General features: G+C 34.8%; 1 protein-coding gene and 1 non-coding gene across 2 annotated transcripts; both read right to left on the bottom strand.

Annotated features, from left to right (window-relative positions):
- Positions 1-5823: 5823 nt before the first annotated feature.
- On the bottom strand, positions 5824-7779 carry LOC130902422 (uncharacterized). The gene has a single exon (XM_057814565.1). It carries the CDS (start codon positions 7777-7779, stop codon positions 5824-5826), a length of 1956 nt encoding a protein of 651 aa, XP_057670548.1.
- A 246-nt stretch (positions 7780-8025) lies between these two features.
- On the bottom strand, positions 8026-8132 carry LOC130902571 (U6 spliceosomal RNA). Its single transcript, XR_009060430.1, has one exon. It is a non-coding gene; the product is annotated as a U6 spliceosomal RNA (small nuclear RNA).
- Positions 8133-20576: the final 12444 nt, after the last annotated feature.

Raw genomic sequence — 20576 nt, 5'->3', positions numbered from 1 at the left:
CTTCCGTGAAGCTCTTGGAAAAAGTTTTAATTTTAGTAGCTCTATAATATATTCATTATCAGTAGATTTCTACTCTTGAAACATGTCCTCTATGTATATTTAAGACACACGTTACATCCAACAACATACAAATAAGAAAATTAAATATGAAATACAAAACGCTGACAATAGAACCAAAAATTCAAGCATTCAAAATACTAACATCAGACAAGAACAAAATATTAATACTCTCTTCCATAGTACGTTAAATATTAACTACTTTTATTCATAACTATTCATGAACTTGCGCACTGTGTGGCAAGTATTCAATATTACAGTCTTTTGGATGTCGGCAAAGGTGTTTTTTGGTAATCCCAGTTTGGCGATGCTATCGTGCAGGGTCTTAGGCTCGACACCAATTGCTGACATAATAAATGGGACTATTTCCACATTTTCGCTGTACGACATCTGTTTAATCTCAATTGCGAGATCTGCGTATTTGGCCAGTTTCTCCTGGTGTTTGTTGAAAACATTATGAGTGTTTGGTATAGCTAACATCGACAAGAATGTCTGAATTGACTCTTCTATCAACCACAACGATATCAGGTCTCTTATTCGTCACCTGTCTCTCGATGATAATGGACCTATCGTAGTCGAGTCTAAAATTGTCATTTTCGAGCACCTTCTGCGGCTGGTACTTGTAATACGGTGTATACGTATTGAGATGTTATAATGTTCTCTGATGTTTGTTGGCACTTTCTGCATTTGTCAGAGTGAGTGTTCGGATCCTTAATATTTTTCTAGAAATTATCCGTGGTAATAACTTGATCCTGAATAGCCATCATGAAGCCTTCAGTCTCTGGAAAGAGATTTCCGCTAGTAAGCCATCTGTTTGAGGCTTCCTTGATAAGATGCGGTTGGTTGAGGTCATGACGATGTCTACCGTGTAGTGTGTGTAGTGAAATATTATTATTATAATAATTATTATTATTCACCTAATAACTATTATTATTAGTTGAACATAATTTGGCACCGTTAAATTGCATTTCGCATATGATTATGAACCTATCGATCACAACGTCGCCCTGGTGGCCTCAGAGTGAGACAATTGAACCCCAGTGAAATGAATCCACAATGTTAACATCGTTTTCCAGACCTGTGTAGAAGACCATGGTCATTACTTCTTAACTTACCAAAAGCTCATATGCCGATAAAGTCCACTATTTAGGGTAATTGATTAGTGTGATAAAGTTGTCCTTTGAGATATCAATTTGGGAAATTGTAAACTTATTTACAATCTTACAGGGGACTCCAGAATGTTGTACTATATCAAAATTACAATAACATTCAAGAGGTATTCAAGAACTTGTAACCATTATTCAATAAAAATCGTATCGAGTTCAATACCCAATACATATCCATTGAATCTTATACAGGGTGAATCAAAATAATAATACAGTATTTTCTCGTTTTCTTTAAACAAGCATCTCTCTATTTTATGTGAGTATCGAAAATTACTACAAACGTAATTCTTTTTTATCGAGAATTCCATTAATTATTGAGATATTTTGTATTTTATTTGTACGAAACAATGATTGTGTAGTATATCTAATCATTTAACAATTAATTGTGAGTTGACTATGATATTTTGTCAAAACCTGACATTTTATCATTACTATCCTATGTACCACAGTATACGTACACGTCTTAATTATCACAATAGATGTTCGAAATGTCCTCCAAAGACAACTATGCATGCTTGGGAGCGATAATTGAAAGAGTTACTCCAAAATTCATTCCGTATTCTCTCCATCATGTGATCCCTTGTTGGAGGTATTTTGTACACTTCAGTCTTAATTTGACCCTTGAAAAATGAGTCTATTTTATTGAAATCTGATGACCATGGTGGCCACTATACTGAACCGTTTCATTCGATCCATCTATCAGAAACAGAAAAACCACATCCTTTGAAGTGAAATATGCGGAACCTCTTCCAATAAAAGAGGTAATTGGTTTACTAGAAAATCTAAATATATTTCAGCATTCAAATGACCTTAAAAAATATGATCCTACTACATATTCACCAACAATTTCTTCCCACTCATTCAAAGACATTCTAGTGTGACTGTATGTCACTATGTGATATGGATTATGTAATAATAGTAAAAGTTTTGTCTGATAACATATTCATTTTTATTAAACGTGGCTTAATCCCCAAATATAACATAGCCGAAAAAGTCTATACATTGATTAACTTTTCGTAGAGCCCATCCAAAAAATGCTAGTATTTTTTCAAAATAAACTTCAGTTAATTACTGATGCAAGTAAATGTGGTGAGGTTGCATTTTGTTTTTGCCAAGGATTCTTTGTATTTACAAATCAACCTCTACAGTATCAAACAGCAATGATAAAATGTCAGTTTTGACAAATAGATCATAGCCAACACACATTTAATAGTTAAATGATTGAATATAGATATTTAATCATTATTTTGCACAGAAATATCAGAATATCTGAAAACCAATAATTTTAGATATAGCGAATGCTCAATGTAAAAAAATATGTTTGTAGCTCGATACGATTCAATGAATATTAACAAAATTATCCAGGATTTTTACTATTAATCGAATGCTGTGGCCACAACATATCTTCATTCTTGAATTTCTCTTATATTTTACAGGGTATTGAACTTGTTATATATATATATATATATATATATATATATATATATATATATATATATATATATTTTGTTTAGAGGATTAGGAATCTGCTAACAGACATTCAAGCTTGGCACATGGCGGTCTTATTTGCTCGAATAGTGCCGGGTTGGTGCTGTCTCCAGCATTCACCGACCGACTAAACCCTTCCCTCTTTCCTGCCTGCTGGCATCGCGATGGAACCACCTAAAGGTATTACTTCGTCGTGATGCCCTGCCTCTTATCCTTTTTTATTGTCTAATAGTTTCTAATTGCTCTTGTTCTTTCGTCTCTTTCCTTTTGTGTTATAATGTTCGACGCCATAGTAGATATCACGTTCCACATTGTAGGAGACTGTAGCATGGTTTGGACTATGTTTTCTGGGGTTATGATGGTATTTGCTTCTGTTTCAGCTCGTCTTCTTTCATTTTGCCACCTAGGGCACGCAAAAAAGGTATGATAAACATCGTCCTGTTCATTGCCACAATACTGGCAAAGTGGCGAGTCTTTTATTTTGAATCTGCAGAAGTATGCTGCAAAGCATCCATGTCCACATAATAGCTGGGACAAGGCGTACGTTATCTCCCCATGTCCTCTCTTGTGCCAAGGTTCAAGTTCCGGTATGAGTCTTTTGGTCCAAGCGCCCAAGTGGTGTGTTGCTTCCCATTTTCTTTGCCATTTAGTTAGCGTGTTTTCTTTTTCTGTTGTTTTAACTGCTTGCTCTTTTCCATGTGTGGCGGTTCTCTCGTTCACCAATAGGTCTATGGGTATTATACCCGCCAATACTAATATTGCCTCGGTGGATACAGTACGGAACGCACTGCATATACGGATAGCTAGTTTTCTCTGTATCTTGAGGAACATAGATCTATACTTCAGATGATTCAGAGATTCTTGCCATACTGGTGCAGCGTATAGCATAATCGAGTAGGCTACCGCCGACAGCAGTTTGCGCTTACTTGACGATGGTCCCTCTCTTTTCGGCATCAGGCGGCTAAGAGTCATTATCGTCGCTTCAGCCTTACGGCTTGTGTTTACAATATGAGCCTTCATTTTAGCGCCCTGATCGAAAAATACCCCTAGGTATTTAGTTTGTGGTTGAGTGAAGACCGGTGTGTCTATTATATCGATAGTCACCTGTTTAACAATCTTTCTATCCACCAGCAACGTTGCCTCTGTTTTTTCTGACGCCAATTCTAGTCCTCTGGATTTCATCCATTCCACAACCCTTTGCACTGCTAAGTTGGTCACAGCTACGATTTCGTTCTCCGTCTTCCCACTCGCTACTACCGCCAAGTCGTCAGCGAATCCAATAAGCACGACTCCTGGCGGCATATCCAGGCGTAGTACATCGTCGTAGTAGACGTTCCACAAAGTGGGTCCAAGTACAGAGCCTTGCGGTACACCACTTGTCACTTCCATGTTAGTTCTGTCGCCAATTAAGATCCTTCGGTTGGTAAAGTAGCATTTTACCATTCGTATCAAATATGGTGCTATCTTTCTTTTTTCAAGTTCTCTTACGATGCCTTGCCAGGGTGCCGAGTTGAAGGCATTTTTGACATCCAGGGTCACTAGCAAGCATAGTTTTCTATTTTGATGTGCGAGTCTTTTTGCTTTATTTACCTCTTCCATTACTCTCAGCATAGCGTCTATGGTCGATTTCTTTTTCACAAATCCAAACTGTGTATCAGCAAGGCCTCCTGTTCTGCAGATTTCTTCAACTATTCTTTCTTTTATAAGGTGCTCTAGTAGTTTTTCCATGCAATTTATTAGGCACAGCGGTCTGTATGTGAGTTTTGATTGTCCTTCTTTACGTGGTTTTTCTATGAGCAGCAATTTGGCGGTTTTCCAGATATCTGGGAATTCGCCCTTCAGGATTTGCTGGTTCATTACATTCAGACAGATTGGTGAAAGTCTTTGTGCGACACATCTAATTATCTCCGGTGGTATATGGTCGGGTCCTGCAGCCTTTTTTAATTTGATCCTGTTTGAAGCTCGATCCAGCTCTTCTGCCGAGAATAGTGGAATAATGTCTCGTACCTCAGTGGTACTCCACTTAGTTTTCTGGTGTTGTGGGAACAGCTTCTTAGCTTCGTCAAGCATGAGTTCTTCTGACAATGCAGGAGGTGATCTCAAGCTCAGTTTATTCATCACTATCTTGTATCCCAGTCCCCATGGGTCTTCTTCAACTTCTTCAATGACCCTTTTCCATTTAACCTGTTTTGCTCTTAGGATGGCGTTCTTTAGCCGCGCTCTTTCTTCTTTGTAAGCTTGCCGGGATGTATCTTTTTGTTCTTGCGATATATTAAGTTTTTTATGGAGCCTTGTCATATTTCTCTTCCGTGTAAGGCATTTTTTCCGAGTCTCGGCGATTTCCGCTGACCACCAGTAAGCTGGTTTTTTCCTGTCACTTGGGATACCCTTTCGTTGGAATGTATTATCACATGCATGGCTGATGTTCTCAATTAATCTCTCTGGCTTTAAGGTTTGTTCTCTTGATGGTAATTTGCTTCGCAGTTCATTTATAAAGTAATCCATTTGTGTCGTATCCACCCTCCAGCCGCGGCTCTTCATCTTCGTTCTCACGCTATCTTTCTTAATAGCTATATCAAAATAAATGTAATTGTGGTCTGTAAGATTTTCCTCTTCAGACACTCTCCACTTCGTTACTAAAGGCGCTATATTGGTTGCCGCGAATGTTATATCGATAATGGATGAGCTTTGGCCTCTACGGAATGTAGGTTCACATCCGGAGTTCAGTGAAATTAAGTTTAGTTCTGAGGCCCATTCAGAAAGAATATCGCCTCTAGAATCATTTGTTGTTGAGCTCCACATCATTGATTTCGCGTTGAAGTCCCCGCAAACCAGGCACTTATTTTTCCGTGTAGCCATACTATTTTTCAGTTCATTCAGTAAATGTTGGAACTCTTCGAGCCTTATATTTGGCGACATATAACAGCTATATATAGTGATTTTGATGCAGTCAATCCAGACAAATCCATTTCCCTGTCCCCAACCTTGTATCGATATGTGCTTGCTTGCTGGTAAGCAAATTGCTGCATCTATATTGATATCTGTGTACCAGCCGCTCTTTTTAGCTAAATTCTTGTTTGGTTCGCTTATTATTGCAATGTCTATTTCATTTTTATCTCTCCTCTTTATAAAGCCTTTTTATCTCTCCTCTATATAAAGGGCACTTTAGGGAAAGTGGCCTATGACCGGGGATGTTGCATAGTACGCAGTGAGCTTCTTTCGTGCAGTCTTTTTTCTGGTGGTTATCTCCCCCACATTGTATGCACAGTCGTGTTCTATCAGGGCCCTTGCAGAATTTGGCTATATGACCAATTTCCCAGCATCGATGACACGAGTCCACTCTCACCCTTTCTCTCACACTGCAGTTGACCAAACCAATTCTTATTTTGCCCATTTTGAGTAGGCTATCGGCAGTTTCTTTTGGCATAAAGACGGTAGCTGCTTGTGTCCCGCCATAGTCAGGCCTCAAAGAGCTAACTCTTATGTCTCCTGTTGGTTTTCTTCCCTTGTCGATGTCTCTGATAGCAGCTTCCACTTCTTGTTTGCTAGTGACAGCATCAATGTTCTTAATATGGAGGACAACCTCCGCATTTTGGACTCCTCTTAGCGCTTTAACTCCATTCCTTCCCCTAAGAGCTTCAACTAGTCGTTCTGCGCCCCCAGCTGTTTCCTCCATTTTGAGGAGTAGGTTCCCGGACATCGTCATGCGGACACCCCCAACACTGTCACTTAATCCTTTATCTTGCACTTCTTTTTTAACCTCCTTCAGTAAATCAGCATATGTTCGGTCGCCTACGTCAATGATTACTGCCTCTCCTTGTTTCCTGGACTGAGCTCTCGTTTGTCTCTTATTGTTTGATTGCATGCAGATGACAGCTTCCACGTTATTTTCTCTACATGCACACTCTAGTACCTTAAGGGCCTGGTCTTCGTCCCATTCTTTTGAGGGAACCACGGTGATGTGCTTGACTCCTTTGTGCCTCATCGCCTCTGTAAGTCTTTTACATGCCATATACAGTTGGAACAAGTCTTGTTCTTTGTCTTGTTCATTTGGCAAGCCGACAAAGAATGTGAAGTTTACTACTTCAGTCTCCCCTTCATCTTCCATCCAAATCTTGCTGTTACTTGCCACACTTATAACTTTTCCAGGCTGTATTTTGTTTGCTTCGACAAGCTTCCAAATGTGTGGTATTCTGACGGCGACTTCCTGCACAATTTTGTTTTCTGCAGCTTTTTTTGTATCCATGAATATGGCTAGGTCTCTTCCATCTAACACTCTCCGCATATTTTCGGTTATATTTTTTGTTTTTTGGAAATACTCATTTCTCCACTTCATTCCAATCAAATTCTTCAGGGATTCTTCGTTTAGGCCTTTGGTTAAATGTGTGTCTATTTCGTGTGGCGTTAGCTTTTCTGGGCCGTCAGTTTGGGTTGACGAACATGTTACTGGTCTTTCGTTTGTTTGAGTGCCCACCTCACGGGTATTTATCTTCACGGTCTTCTCATCTTGCGGCTTGGGTTTATCCGGGCTGTCTACAGCTCTTCTTAGAGTGTCCTGGGCTTCTCTTGTCGAGAGTTGCTCTGTTAATCTTAGCAGTTTCGTAGATATTTCTCTAATTTCCTTTTTGGTATTTGTGCTCTCACGAGCAGTCTTCACTAAGGCTTTCGTTTCAAGCACTAGGGAATCGATAATCCTCAGGATTTTGGTTCCCGGGTCTATTGTTTTCCTACTTTGTGACATAGCAATATCAACGATGCTAATATTTTCTAGTCGCTTTCTTTTAGCCGACTGCTGTATGTTTGAAGTCCAGCCGGTGTCATCATCAGTTGACAAATTGGGAACGGATCCTCTTCTCCCAGGGGGAGATCTTGCTAAAGAGCTTCTCCTTGCAAAGGGGTCTATTTCCATTCCAGTCACCGTATCCAGCACCCCGGCCTGGTCTCCTGCCGCAGGCGCATAGTGGTCGCTTGCTGACGGTCGAGGGGGGCCCACTTTCTCACCACCACTCTCGACCGGTACTGAGGTATCCCTCCTCTGCACCGTACTTTCCTCATTATTTCGTTCCATAATTCATTTATTTTCAATGTTTTTGGAATTTGTTCGGGTTCCTTTCCTAGATCAGCTGTCTTCCCCACGACTAATGAGCCCGATCTACCCATTGATGGCCGCCCGCTACGGGTCAGACGTCATCCTGCCAGTTTTTTGGTCCGCGCCGACTACTTAATTTCGCCGGTACCTCCCATATCTGGGAGGAGTGCCCCTATCCGCCACCTGGGGACGCGCTGGATGGGAGTACTGGCATCTCCACACCAGAAAAATGTGGAACGCTTTACGATTTTGCGTGTCATCCTTGCGCAGGGGCCATGCTAATCTTCTCTGTATCGTTCCAATTTTAGTATATGTACTGCCGAAGCAAGTACATATATATATATATATATATATATATATATATATATATATATATATATATATATATATATATATATATATATATAGATATAGATATATATATTCCAATATTATTGTAATGAGGAAGTTAAGCGGATTCCCAATAAACAATAAAATATAGGGTTTTTTATGAAAAAAAAAATGTAACTTTGATATGGTACAGCATTCTCGATGACCCTGTAAGATTGTAAATAATTTCAAAATGAGGAGAATAATGATGGACAAGGGGGACACTGAACTTTATCACACTAATCAATCACTCTGTATATACAAAATATAATCTTAGAGTCAACAAACATGAAGCAAGAACAGAAAAATCAGTCAAAAAAACATTCAATAAAACAAACGGTTGGCATTCAAAGTTTAACCATTCGTTTTCAACACTCGAAATTCTTTGACGGTTTTAATCAATTATTTGTTTTTGTAACGGGTGTATAAAAGTGTAATAATTCTTCAATACTTAGACTAGGTCTTAATATCCAGCTGAGGTAGTTTATTTGCCAGGGTATGAAGGTTGAAGAATTGAGAAAAATGTTTCGGGTAGAGAAAAGTATGAGAAAACCCCAATCACCAACTTTGATAATATATTATAATGAGTTTTTCGAAATAAGACGAATGAAATAATTTTAACGTTCACCGTCTCTTATCAGTGTACAATTGACCGGATATTATTCTTTGAACTCAACAGATGCCTGTATTCCTAACAATTATATTTTTGTCTTCTTTTTTATTAAAAATTTCTCATCTACTCCTCTTAGTTACATTGATGGAAATAAATTAATTTGATTCGCACATCGATATAATTTTCACAATTAGATTCTCATTTCTAATAATATAAAAAGAAAACTATGTATGCTGATGTTAATTTTCTCAGCTAAAGCAGTCATAGTGTTTAAACTTTTTATACATAAGGATTCAAGATTTCATTCAGACTTATATAACTTAAGTATGAGGGTGCTACGAGTAGTCTGAAATAAGCAATAACTTATATTTTCTATTTGAACTTCATATTATTAACATAGCAACTATTCCCAGACCTGTGGTAAATTGTTTCTTCACCTTACCTTTTCTTGAGATTGTATTTCTTTTTTCAATAATCGTACTGGTTTTAATAATAGTAGGATCATTTTTTACGTATTGATCGTCTTCTTTCTGGATACTGTCTAATATATGACCACAGATCATCTATATTTAGATGGAACACGGTAATATTATTTGTTCTAACCATATTGACGTCGACTGGGAGTCTGAACCTGAACTAATATGATTCTTCATAAAATACTGCCATCTTAGATCTAATACTTTCACAATTATGTTATTCTTTATATTTCTCAAAATTATGTTTTTTTTTCATATTTCTCAAAATTGCAAAATTTCAAAACACAATATCACAAATAACGAATTTTTGAAAAAAAAATTAATTTGGAAAATTGTAATCTTTATTAAGTTAAATATTAGTAGACTTACTGTAAGAGCACTTATTTCCACTAAAGTGAAATGTAGACAAATCATGTTCCAATAGTAATATGAAAATCCTTTAATTATAATCATAACCTGACTAAAACATGTTATTATCTATTAATAAGGTGGAATTAAAACTTAAGGAAAATATATATTTTCAAATGAAATATTGCGTCCAAAACTAGTTAACTAAACTTTTAAGTGATTAGACTAAATTTAATAAATGTATTACTTGAACTTCATATTAAATCCCTTGCAGTTAATTTAGTATCGTTAAAAGCCATCAGCCATCTATTAAAACATTCCATAGCTAACCTTATACATAATCAAAAGGATACAAAAACAAGCACAACACAACGATCATCAAGAGAAATTCTACAATGTATACAAACATTAAATTAATTAAGTTTTTCCTAACTTCTGATAAATAGTTAAGCGTGCACAGAACAAAATATAGTAGTTGGACTACTACGATGGACTAAGCTCTTCATCGAGTGACGGAAGATTTAACGAGGTGCAAAATGAAAATGAGGACTATTTGAATGTTAGTGTACATCAGTATTATGAAATAGAGTTCATTAAACACTTTAGAGTAAGTCGGCCAGTGGCAATTGGAATAGCAGAAAGCCTAGAACAAACACAAAATCTCTTTCACCAAAGAGGTGAGTTTGGTAAATTGAATGCATATGATTTTACTATAATATTTTTATGGTTTGCTGGACATGAATCAGCATCGTATAGACATGTTGCTGATCGATTTGGAATTGCACTCAGTACGTTGAGAAATGTTGTGGAGAGAACAACTTGCAATATACATGTATTTACAATCCAGGTCTGTTATTTTACTATTTAGATTGAGAAACAGAGGGCGCCTGATTAGTTGGAGTATGACACTGCACGTGATTAAACTAAAATTATATGAAAAACTTGTGAAGTCTTTATTAAATAAAGCTCTCCATAAAAATATGTACAAGAGTCTTACAATACATATATACAGGACGACAGTCAGTTTGGCGACGATAGTGGAAACTAAATAGAATTTTGAATATTTGCAGCTCACATCCAAGGTCAAAGTCAATTTTGCACTAGGTTAGGATTGCAATAAAATAAAAAAAAATCTCGTGCAGCTTGAAGTAAGTTCTAGTTGTGGAACTTACCAAAAGTAGAGTTTTAATCGAAGATTTCTTCACTTATTATGTCCTTAAAGATTTAGTAGCTTCTGCTTTACCAGAAACCAACAAATTTGATGGAATTTGTTATGGAATTCAAGAACCATTACAGTCCAATGACCATGACTTAAAAACATGTGAGTTTGGAAATTTCTTGAATGGTGCTTTGAAAGATAAGCTGGTTTGTGGGATCAAAGCAGACAATATTAAACAAAAGCTACTCACAAAAGATAAACTCACATCAGCTTATAGAATTGAAATAGGAGTAGAATTAGCAAAAGGTCAGGTCAAAGAAATGGGACCGGAAATAGGTAAGACAAGTCAAGGAGCAAATCCATCTACTATGAAAGTGTCAAAGTCAGGAAGTCAAAAGCAGTTCACAAGTCATTTCGATAATAAAACAAAGGTGTAAAAGATGCTTGTGTGTGTTGTAGAATTTTTGTGGATCAGGTGAAGTAAATAATAAACTCGTGAAAACTGAATACTTTAATTAAAACTCGTAACTCGAACGTTTACAAGAAAAGCAAATAACCGACTGACTCTAGTAAAAATACGATACACTTTTTAGACCTCTTTAAACAAGAACAGAGCGTCATTCTTATCGTTAGCAAAACAAACACATAAACGAAAAACTAAACCAGTAGATATAAAAACGGTCAACAAATGTATCGATTACAAAAAACTCGTATTTCAGCCTAAAAATGCCGACACGGCTAGTCAGTGATGCTTTTAAACACTTCAATACTCTCCCTAAAAGTATAACTGACTAACCAACTCACCCAGTCTATAAACTATTATTTCGAACTAAACCAATTTCTGAAAACAACAAATTTAGGTTTTGGTAATGGCTTCGTCATAATATCAGCAACCTGTTTGTCACTAGATACATAAATGACGTCAAATTCGCCCTTAGCATATACATGCCTAACAAAATTATAGTTAACATCAATATGTTTTGTACGAGCATGAAATTCTGGGTTCTTCATCAACTTAAGTGCGCTTTGATTATCGATACATAACAATGGATTTTCTACATTTTCTAAACCTACTTCACTGATGATGCGCTTTAATCAAATTAAGTCTTTTACCGCCATAGCCGCACTCACGTATTCGGATTCAGTCGTTGATTGCGCGATACATTGTTGTTTTTTACTGAACCACGTTACAGCCGCACCCCCGAACTTACAAATTACTCCCGAAGTTGACTTTCGCGTATTTACGTCACTCGCGAAATCCGCATCACAGTAAACCTTAAGATGTTACTTGAATCCATAAACATCCAAGAAATCAGTGAACTTTCTATTCCAACATCTTGGTGCCTGTTTAAGACCATACAGACTTTTCTTAAGTAAACAAACTTGAGAGGAGCCATTCTCGAAACCTTTGGGCTGTTCCATGAAAATTTCCTCCTCAAGATCTCCATACAGAAAAGCTGTCTTGATGTCGAACTGTCGTAGATGAAGCTTCTCCATAGCAGCAAAACTTAACACAACACGAATAGTCTCAAAACGAGCCACGGGACTGAAAGTTTCATTAAAGTCTATCGCGGTTTTCTGCGCACAACCTTTTACGACAAGACGCGCCTTAAACCGCTCAATTTCACCATTGTCTTTATACTTGATACGTACGATAGCACGTAACCATTCAGTCGAATGTTCTGATGAAACCGCCTTCTCGAAGCTTTCTGGCTCACTCTGAGCAACCCACGCTACAGGAATACCGTAATAATCTGGAGCATTGATTTTATCCCTGGGACGTAACTGACGTGTTGTAGTTTCTGAAGACACCTCTTCCAAAACTTCTTCTGGCTCTTGCAGCATTTCTGGTATCTGATCTTCATCGTGATTTTCTTCTGATGTATTCTCAAATTGAGTTGATTTTAAAACTATTTTCTCCTCTTTAAAAATCACATCATGACTTAATACCACATCATGTTTTTCCGAAACCCAAACACAATACCCATCAAGATGTTCAAGATATCCGACAAATATGCCTTTCAATGCCTTTTTGTCCAGTTTTCTACGTTTTTGTACAGGTATGTGGACAAAACAATCCGTACCAAAAACTTTTAGGTTACCAATTCTGGGTTTCTCAGCAAACCATAATTCATATGGGCTTTGATCTTTGATTTTGATTGGTCCTGTTCTATTCAAAACAAATACAGCAGTATTTACAGCTTCGGCCCAAAGAAACTGCGGCAAATGTGGCTTTGCATGTAACATAGAACGTGCTGCTTCCATTAAGGTACGATTTTCTCGTTCGGCACTTCCATTTTGCTCCGGGCAGTAAGGAGTTGTTATTTTATGTTTAATACCTCGTTTGTACAGGAAATCTTCAACCTCCTTATTCACATATTCGCTCCCACCATCTGTACGCATTTCAAATCTTAGTTCTTCAGTTAGTAGTCTTGTTGTCAAATTTTCTAAAGTACGTTTGCTTTGTTCTGTGGAATCCCAAGCACTGTGAAAGAAGTTGAATTTAGGTGGTAATGTGGAGAGTATTCTCGGTATCAACATAGATTCCAGTATCTTACCACCCAACTTATCCATCTTGTTTGCCAGCTGCTCAAGACTTGATATGTGATGCGCAATACCACCATCATGACTCCACTTAAATTCAAAAAATTGCTTTTGTACCAACGCAAGGCTCTCTTCGGATTTAAGATCGTAAACACTGTGCAGTTTTGACCACATTTCATGAGCCGTTGTACAATTCATAATTAACTGCAAGGGTTTTGTTTCAATTGTTGTGACAATCAACTTACGGGCAAGTTTCTCTCTTTTGATCCAGTTTCTAAATATATTCTGGTAGTCCGTAACTCCTTCAGTTGGCCGTTGTTCTGTCCCTTCACAAATTTCTAACGAGTCGTCACTGTCCAATAGCGTTTGCATCACAAACCGCCACTGCGACCAGTTGTCAGCATCACGCAGTTTATCTATTTTCGGTTTGTCAATTTCCATTATGGCAAACTTGACCGGCGAACGATAGCCGAATGCACTTAGTTTTTACTCAGTCGCACCCGCACTTCACTTTTCCGTTACACCGAAAAAAACCGAACAATTATTTACTTCCACTACACACCTGGGCTCATAACCTGTTGTTGAATTTTTGTGGATCAGGAGAAGTAAATAATAAACTCGTGAAAACTGAATACTTTAATTAAAACTCGTAACTCGAACGTTTACAAGAAAAGCAAATAACCGACTAGTAAAAACACGATACACTTTTTAGACCTCTTTAAACAAGAACAGAGCGTCATTCTTATCGTTAGCAAAACATACACATAAACGAAAAACTAAACCAGTAGATATAAAAACGGTCAACAAATGTATCGATTACAAAAAAAACTCGTATTTTAGCCTAAAAATGCCGACACGGCTAGTCAGTGATGCTTTTAAACACTTCAATAGTGTGTTCATCTTGATAACAAAAAATGTGGTGCTGTTGATTGGACCTGCAATACTTGTAATATGACAGGTCATACTGCAAAGTTACCAATATGCAAAAGAAAAGTCTTTTTTTATAAATAAATAAAAGCACATATTCTAGGTAGAGTTTTTGTATATGTTAAATATTTAAACAAGGTTTTTTACTCACCGTTGGTCATTTTAAATAGTTCTTACTTTTGTTGGGAAGAAATTGGCTTGATTTTTCGAATAAAGATTTTAGAAACACATTATTAGATAACAGTGACATGTTAGATAAGCAGTGTTTGAAATTAAGTATGTAGATTCAAAAAATGAGAGTGTCAAGCTGGAGTTGCTGGAGTCTATTAAAAGAGAGTAGAAAAATATTTTCTAGAAAATATATAATTCTTTTAATCAATATATCAGACCTGAGTATAGGGGAAAAAAGGATGTAAACCAATTTTTCATAAAGCATATGAGATGCCGTTTTCTTGAAAACCTAAAAGGAATAATTGTATAAACTGATTAAGTCTGCTGTTTTAATATGCCAAAGCAATGCTCTACAACATAACGAGTCTCTGCCAATCTTCCATTATAATTTTGTCTTAAGATAGGGTATCCACTATCATCCAGAATATAGTTTTCTCCGCACTTATGTGGAAGGGTCTCAGATAGTGGAGAGGCTCGGAACATCCTGCTGTCTTGGATACAAAATCCAACAATATCGTATTCGCCTTCGGTGATCACATACTATGTGAAACTGAAAAGGAAAATATATTCAGTAACTGAATCGTAAACATTAAAAACAAATGACAATATCAATAAAATAGGACTGAGAAAACAAATATCTGCATCGGGTAAAATCCTTTCCTTTTGCTATGAGAATCACGATCTTCCTTAGGTTAGTCGACTCTTATATGGTCAGACGTTTACGATTCAGTTACTGAATATATTTTCCTTTTCAGTTGCACATAGTATGTGATCACCGAAGGCGAATACGATATTGTTGGATTTTGTATCCAAGACAGCAGGATGTTCCGAGCCTCTCCACTATCTGAGACCCTTCCACATAAGTGCGGAGAAAACTATATTCTGGATGATAGTGGATACCCTATCTTAAGACAAAATTATAATGGAAGATTGGCAGAAACTCGTTATGTTGTAGAGCATTGCTTTGGCATATTAAAACAGAAATTTGGACAACTGTACCATCGAAACCTTCGAAAGGATGAAGATATTGCTAATATATTAAAACTTGTTTTGTTCTCCACAACTTAGCAATAAAAGATAATTTTGTACTAAATCAAAATAATTTGCCTAAATTAACAAGTTCTTAAATAACACATCTATTATATGTGATGGAGATGAGAATAATGGACTTCATATGCGAACTCATAATTACTAGACATAAAATGATATATGTATTCTTCGTGATGTCAAAATATTTCTAAAATTTATATTCTATATTTCTTTTGTTGGAATCAATAAAATATGTAGATATATTGATACAAGGTATATATCAGAAAAAAACATAAATGAAAAAATCTTTGTTTTATTAATAACAAGGTCTAGTACATATTAGATTAGATTGAAAGTGCTGAAAAAATAAGTTCATAAAATTTGTGAAGAAACATTAGGAAACAATTTTTTATTAAATTATTCCATTCCCCATAGTTTACTGTCAGAATATCAGTTTTTCCTTTCCTTGGTTTGTACTTTTGTTCTTTCAATTGGCACTTCTCAAATATCGTTTTCTCAAATTTATTTTTTTTGTGCCTTCCTTCTTCATCTTTTTCCATTATATCATAAAAATTTCTCACTCTTGACCTCTTACTGGCCCTATTATATCGTTATCAGTTTCTTTAATATTTGAGCATTCACCCTCTATATCTAAGCTTTTTTATGTGGAAACTAACTTATAGTTGTAGTGAAGAGAACTACAGAGGGCACAATATTTTTTTCCTCCCAAATAAGTCCTTCATCTCATCTAAATATTCAAAATATGGCTTACCACCACAAGTTTAGTTTTTCCTGTCAATATATTTCTTATAATTGCGTTCAAGTACTCTCTCTTTATATTCACAATAAAATTTAAAATGATTACTTTGCTCAACAAATGACCTACTTACAATGAAGGCTAACAAATTTTTCCTATTCATGTCGTAGTATTTCCAATGCGTCTCAGAATAAAAATTGCGCAGCTTTCCACGGTAATTTAATGTTATCGCCTCAATTAATTTTGAGACTAAACAATGAGTTTATTCAATCCTAGTTGTTTGAGGATTTCATGAGCTTTTCACCAAATTTGTTCTCATAAACAAACGGAGTCTAATATTGTATTTAAAAATAAATGTTCCTATAAAAAAGTACAGAAAAAAACTAAAACCATTCAATTATGCGAGGTTAGGCTTAGCCTCCCAAGAACGGCATGAAAATAAAATTATGTGGACCCACTTACTATGAATTCGTTGCATAATAATTCCTAATTCATTTTCTCGCAATTTTATTCATTCGCGGATTGTTTGAAAGTTCTGTAATTAATTTGGTGGCATTAGCGATTAACGCCTCGTGAATGTTATACAATGAAGGTCAGCGATTCAATTTTCGGCGGCTTTATATAAATTGAAGCAGGGCTTGTTTAAACCCCTCAATTTAATCAATTTGAAAGCGAACCTTGAAAGAAGTTTTTTATGTTTATCTGATATATTAACAGTTCAAAGGATAATCCGAAGGTCGTCTAATTGCACAAAAGACATGAGAAAAATTTTGTTCTCTTACAGTTTACAGTGGTATGCGTATATTAATAAATTTGATTACGAAAGTATTATGCATCCAGTTGTTAATGGGATTATTAAGTGGTTACTCAAAATAGCCTTGTCAGACACTGACAGCAGTATTACGTAAGAAAAAAGGATAAATTGTTGGGTTCAGTGAATGTATAGATGGATGCCACATTTACATGAAAAGTTGGTACTCATTAAAAAAAGCTATATTTCAAATTCTATTCTATTAACAGAAAAGCTATTGTCGAAATATTGAGAAATGAGGCCAATAAAAATATTAAACTTTCATTTATGTTCTATCTAAAAAATTTGGCAAAGTGTTTATGAAGCGACATTTTAAATAATTAAAGAGCGACATCAATCAGTATTAAAAATAGATCAATCAGATTATTAACTAGCATACTTGTCTACTAACTGACTAATGAATTACAACATATTCAAGTATATACCTCAAATGACTTCGATAAAAATAATCGTGTATTAAATAACTTCAACATATTACACAGTCTTCATGATCCATTTTCAGCGAAGCATAGATTCAAACATTTATTCAATGATTTATAAATACAACTACCAGCCTTTATGAAGTTTCAGATTTTAAATTGAAAATTAGCTCAATGTTTTTGATATCCTAAATTTGAGGCATCTTAACACGATGACATTCTACTATTATCAGTTCGCATATGTTCCTTTACGCATATGTTCCTGTTTGTTTGTAATATTCTATACCGAAAAGTGGTTGTTGATAGTAAAAGACATTGATATAGTCGATACAAGAATATTTTTCAGTGAAAAGATGAAAAACAAAGGTTTCTTGAATGCGTCATTTCTATATCTGAAAGCTTCAATACTATATAGGCTGAAAACATTTAGGTACAGAAGTTATTTAGTTATTTCCCTGTCTACTAATGGTGTATACTTTAGTTTCAAGGTAGGTTCAAATTTCTTTGCTGTAATATTGTCTAATTTGTAGAAGCTTCAATCTCTAAGTGTTTTATTTGCATTGTGGTCAGATTAGAACAGGCATTACAATATCCAAACCTCAAAAATTAATTATATGTTGGTTTATACAAACTAAACGATTGATTTTTGGTAGAAGTAGCCTAGTCAATTATTTTTTGGCAGTCATCCAGTCAGTTGAGAAAAAACGAGCTGGGCAGTATTTTAGCAGCGCTCAATTATGGAACACAATCAAGAACACTTCACAGAAGACTGGAGTTATAAAATTCTAAAAAGAGAAGAATAACCTACAGATCTGCAAGTGCTCTACACGCTTAACACAAATTTAAAAATGAATCTGATGAAAGACTGGTTAAGATCTTTCCGGGAACTCTTTATGAGGGTTTTAAAAACAAGGAAGATGTAAATAATTTCATATTAAAACATATTCCCCAACCCTAGAGATGGAGATGTCCAATTGGAAGATTTTTGTGATTGATTTTGAGGAATAGTTTTTTTATTTTTGCAATTTTGTATGTATATTACACCAATTAATAAAGTTTGATATACCCATATATGTCTTGAGAAAATTGAGATTGTTAGGTCAAGAAAAAGAAATGTAGAACTTTTTTTACCAACATTAGCCTACTTTTGATAATTTTCGCCTAAAATCCATAAAACCGACGCTCTATACAATGTTTTAAAATAATTTTATGCAATACATCATACAAATTACATTGAAAAATTCTGAAAACAAATACAATATACTGTGACTGTGATTTAAAAGTGACAACTTATGAATTACTTATTTGAATCGTGTATCGGCAGCAATATTTAAAATAATAAAATATTGATGAGTCAGTTCTTTTGAGTTGATAGGCAAGCTTGTGTTGTCTACTAGTCATAATTTAAGGTTAACACATTCGTTATTGATGGGAATGTCGTTATTTATAGTTATCTAAGAGGTTGCATAATTTCGAAATAAAAGTTTTTATTTGAAGTGGATGGAGTCTTCCAACATTAGCGAAGTTGTCCTCTTCATAATAATATCCTAATTCAAATACAAAACCTACTTAATATTGTGAGAAATTCAACATAACTCTATTCGCCTTTACATTACATTACACTCTGTACTGACAAAAATCAACTACATCCGTTACCATCACATAACGTTTATCACTATAGAGATAGGAATAATTAGTCATTGCCACGTCTCCCTGAAACACCGAAACAAGCTGCATTACTACCGAACAACTCTTCCTGTTGCATCTACCTCTTCTATTTCCTCCTTATTCTCACAATTGATCATGTTCTCATCTTAACCTAAAATGTAAATCAACTTCGTTTTATTCCCCTGTGAGTAAAATGCAAGACAAATAATAATACCTTACACTCGATTGAAAAGAAAATAGAATAATCTATTACGTCAAGGTTATTTCCATTATTTATTAATTACCATCTACATTCTTGGATACTGAGTCATTTAATTTTTTTTTAGTTTCACCTCTCTAGTTTAATAATAATTTTAGGACAAGAACAAATTTTGACCGTCAAATTTATCGTGTTTGTCCATTGAAAAATCACTACAACATACGAACTTACGAAATATTTTAGTTTGGTGGAAAAATTTTGATACTTGTTAGGTTGTGAAACAGTATTCTACTTCTTCTACAGTCCATCCGATATATTTTTCCTTCGCATCTTCAGATTTTACAGGCTGAACTTTGATCAATTTATTGCTTAATGTAAGCGTTGAGCATTTATAAAAATAGATATTTCACTTCTAAAAGAATTTACTTGTGGTAAAATCCAAGAGTATTCAACAATACCTGGAAAAGAAAAAATACCATTTATATTTGAAAATGATTAAAAATAATTAATAAATATGAAATAAATTTGATAAGATATTAAATATTTTTTTGTTAGAAATAGTTTTTAAACCTTAAGTCAAATTTTTTTATTATATATATATATATATATATATATATATATATATATATATATATATATATATATATATTTATATTTTAAAACAAAACAGACCTAAAATCAATAACGTTTAGAAGAATAAACATATATAAAAGGTATCTTCTTATAATTTTTAAAAGATAGATTGACGTTTCGACTTAACTTCAGTCTTTATCAAAATATGATATTGACACTGACAATACTTATATTAATCAATAAATCACCTTCAACATGATTATTAAAATAAAAATAGAAATCAATACTATCAAAATAGAACTTTGTTCTAATAAAAAAAAATTATTTTTCCTTAGTCCCTTCATCTGAAATATGTAGCTTTAATAAATTAAATTATTAGTAGTTTTATTAGAAATAGAAATAGAGCCATAAATTTTACTTAAATTATTTAGATCTTTTTTATCATTTATAGCATTTTCATTCTTATGAATGTGAACCATTTCTAAAAATTCTCTTTTTCGTGTATAAGATTCCGTTTAAAGAATTTTTGAATCTTTGTAATTAAATTTATGTTTTTTTTATATTCCATGGTTTGCTAATGCAGTTCTATTTTTTTTCGATTTCGATATTGGCCAGGTAAAACCATAAATCGCCCTAAAATAGACTGATCAAAAACCGGAACTACTGATTATGGTCTTTGGAAAGTCATTATATATTGATTTGGAAAACTACTA

This window comes from Diorhabda carinulata, chromosome 1 (genome assembly GCF_026250575.1).
Source record: "Diorhabda carinulata isolate Delta chromosome 1, icDioCari1.1, whole genome shotgun sequence".
In the NCBI taxonomy this organism is placed as follows: domain Eukaryota; kingdom Metazoa; phylum Arthropoda; class Insecta; order Coleoptera; family Chrysomelidae; genus Diorhabda; species Diorhabda carinulata.
The sequence above is the reverse complement of the archived record's forward strand: the minus strand, read 5'-3'. Positions and strand labels throughout refer to the sequence as shown.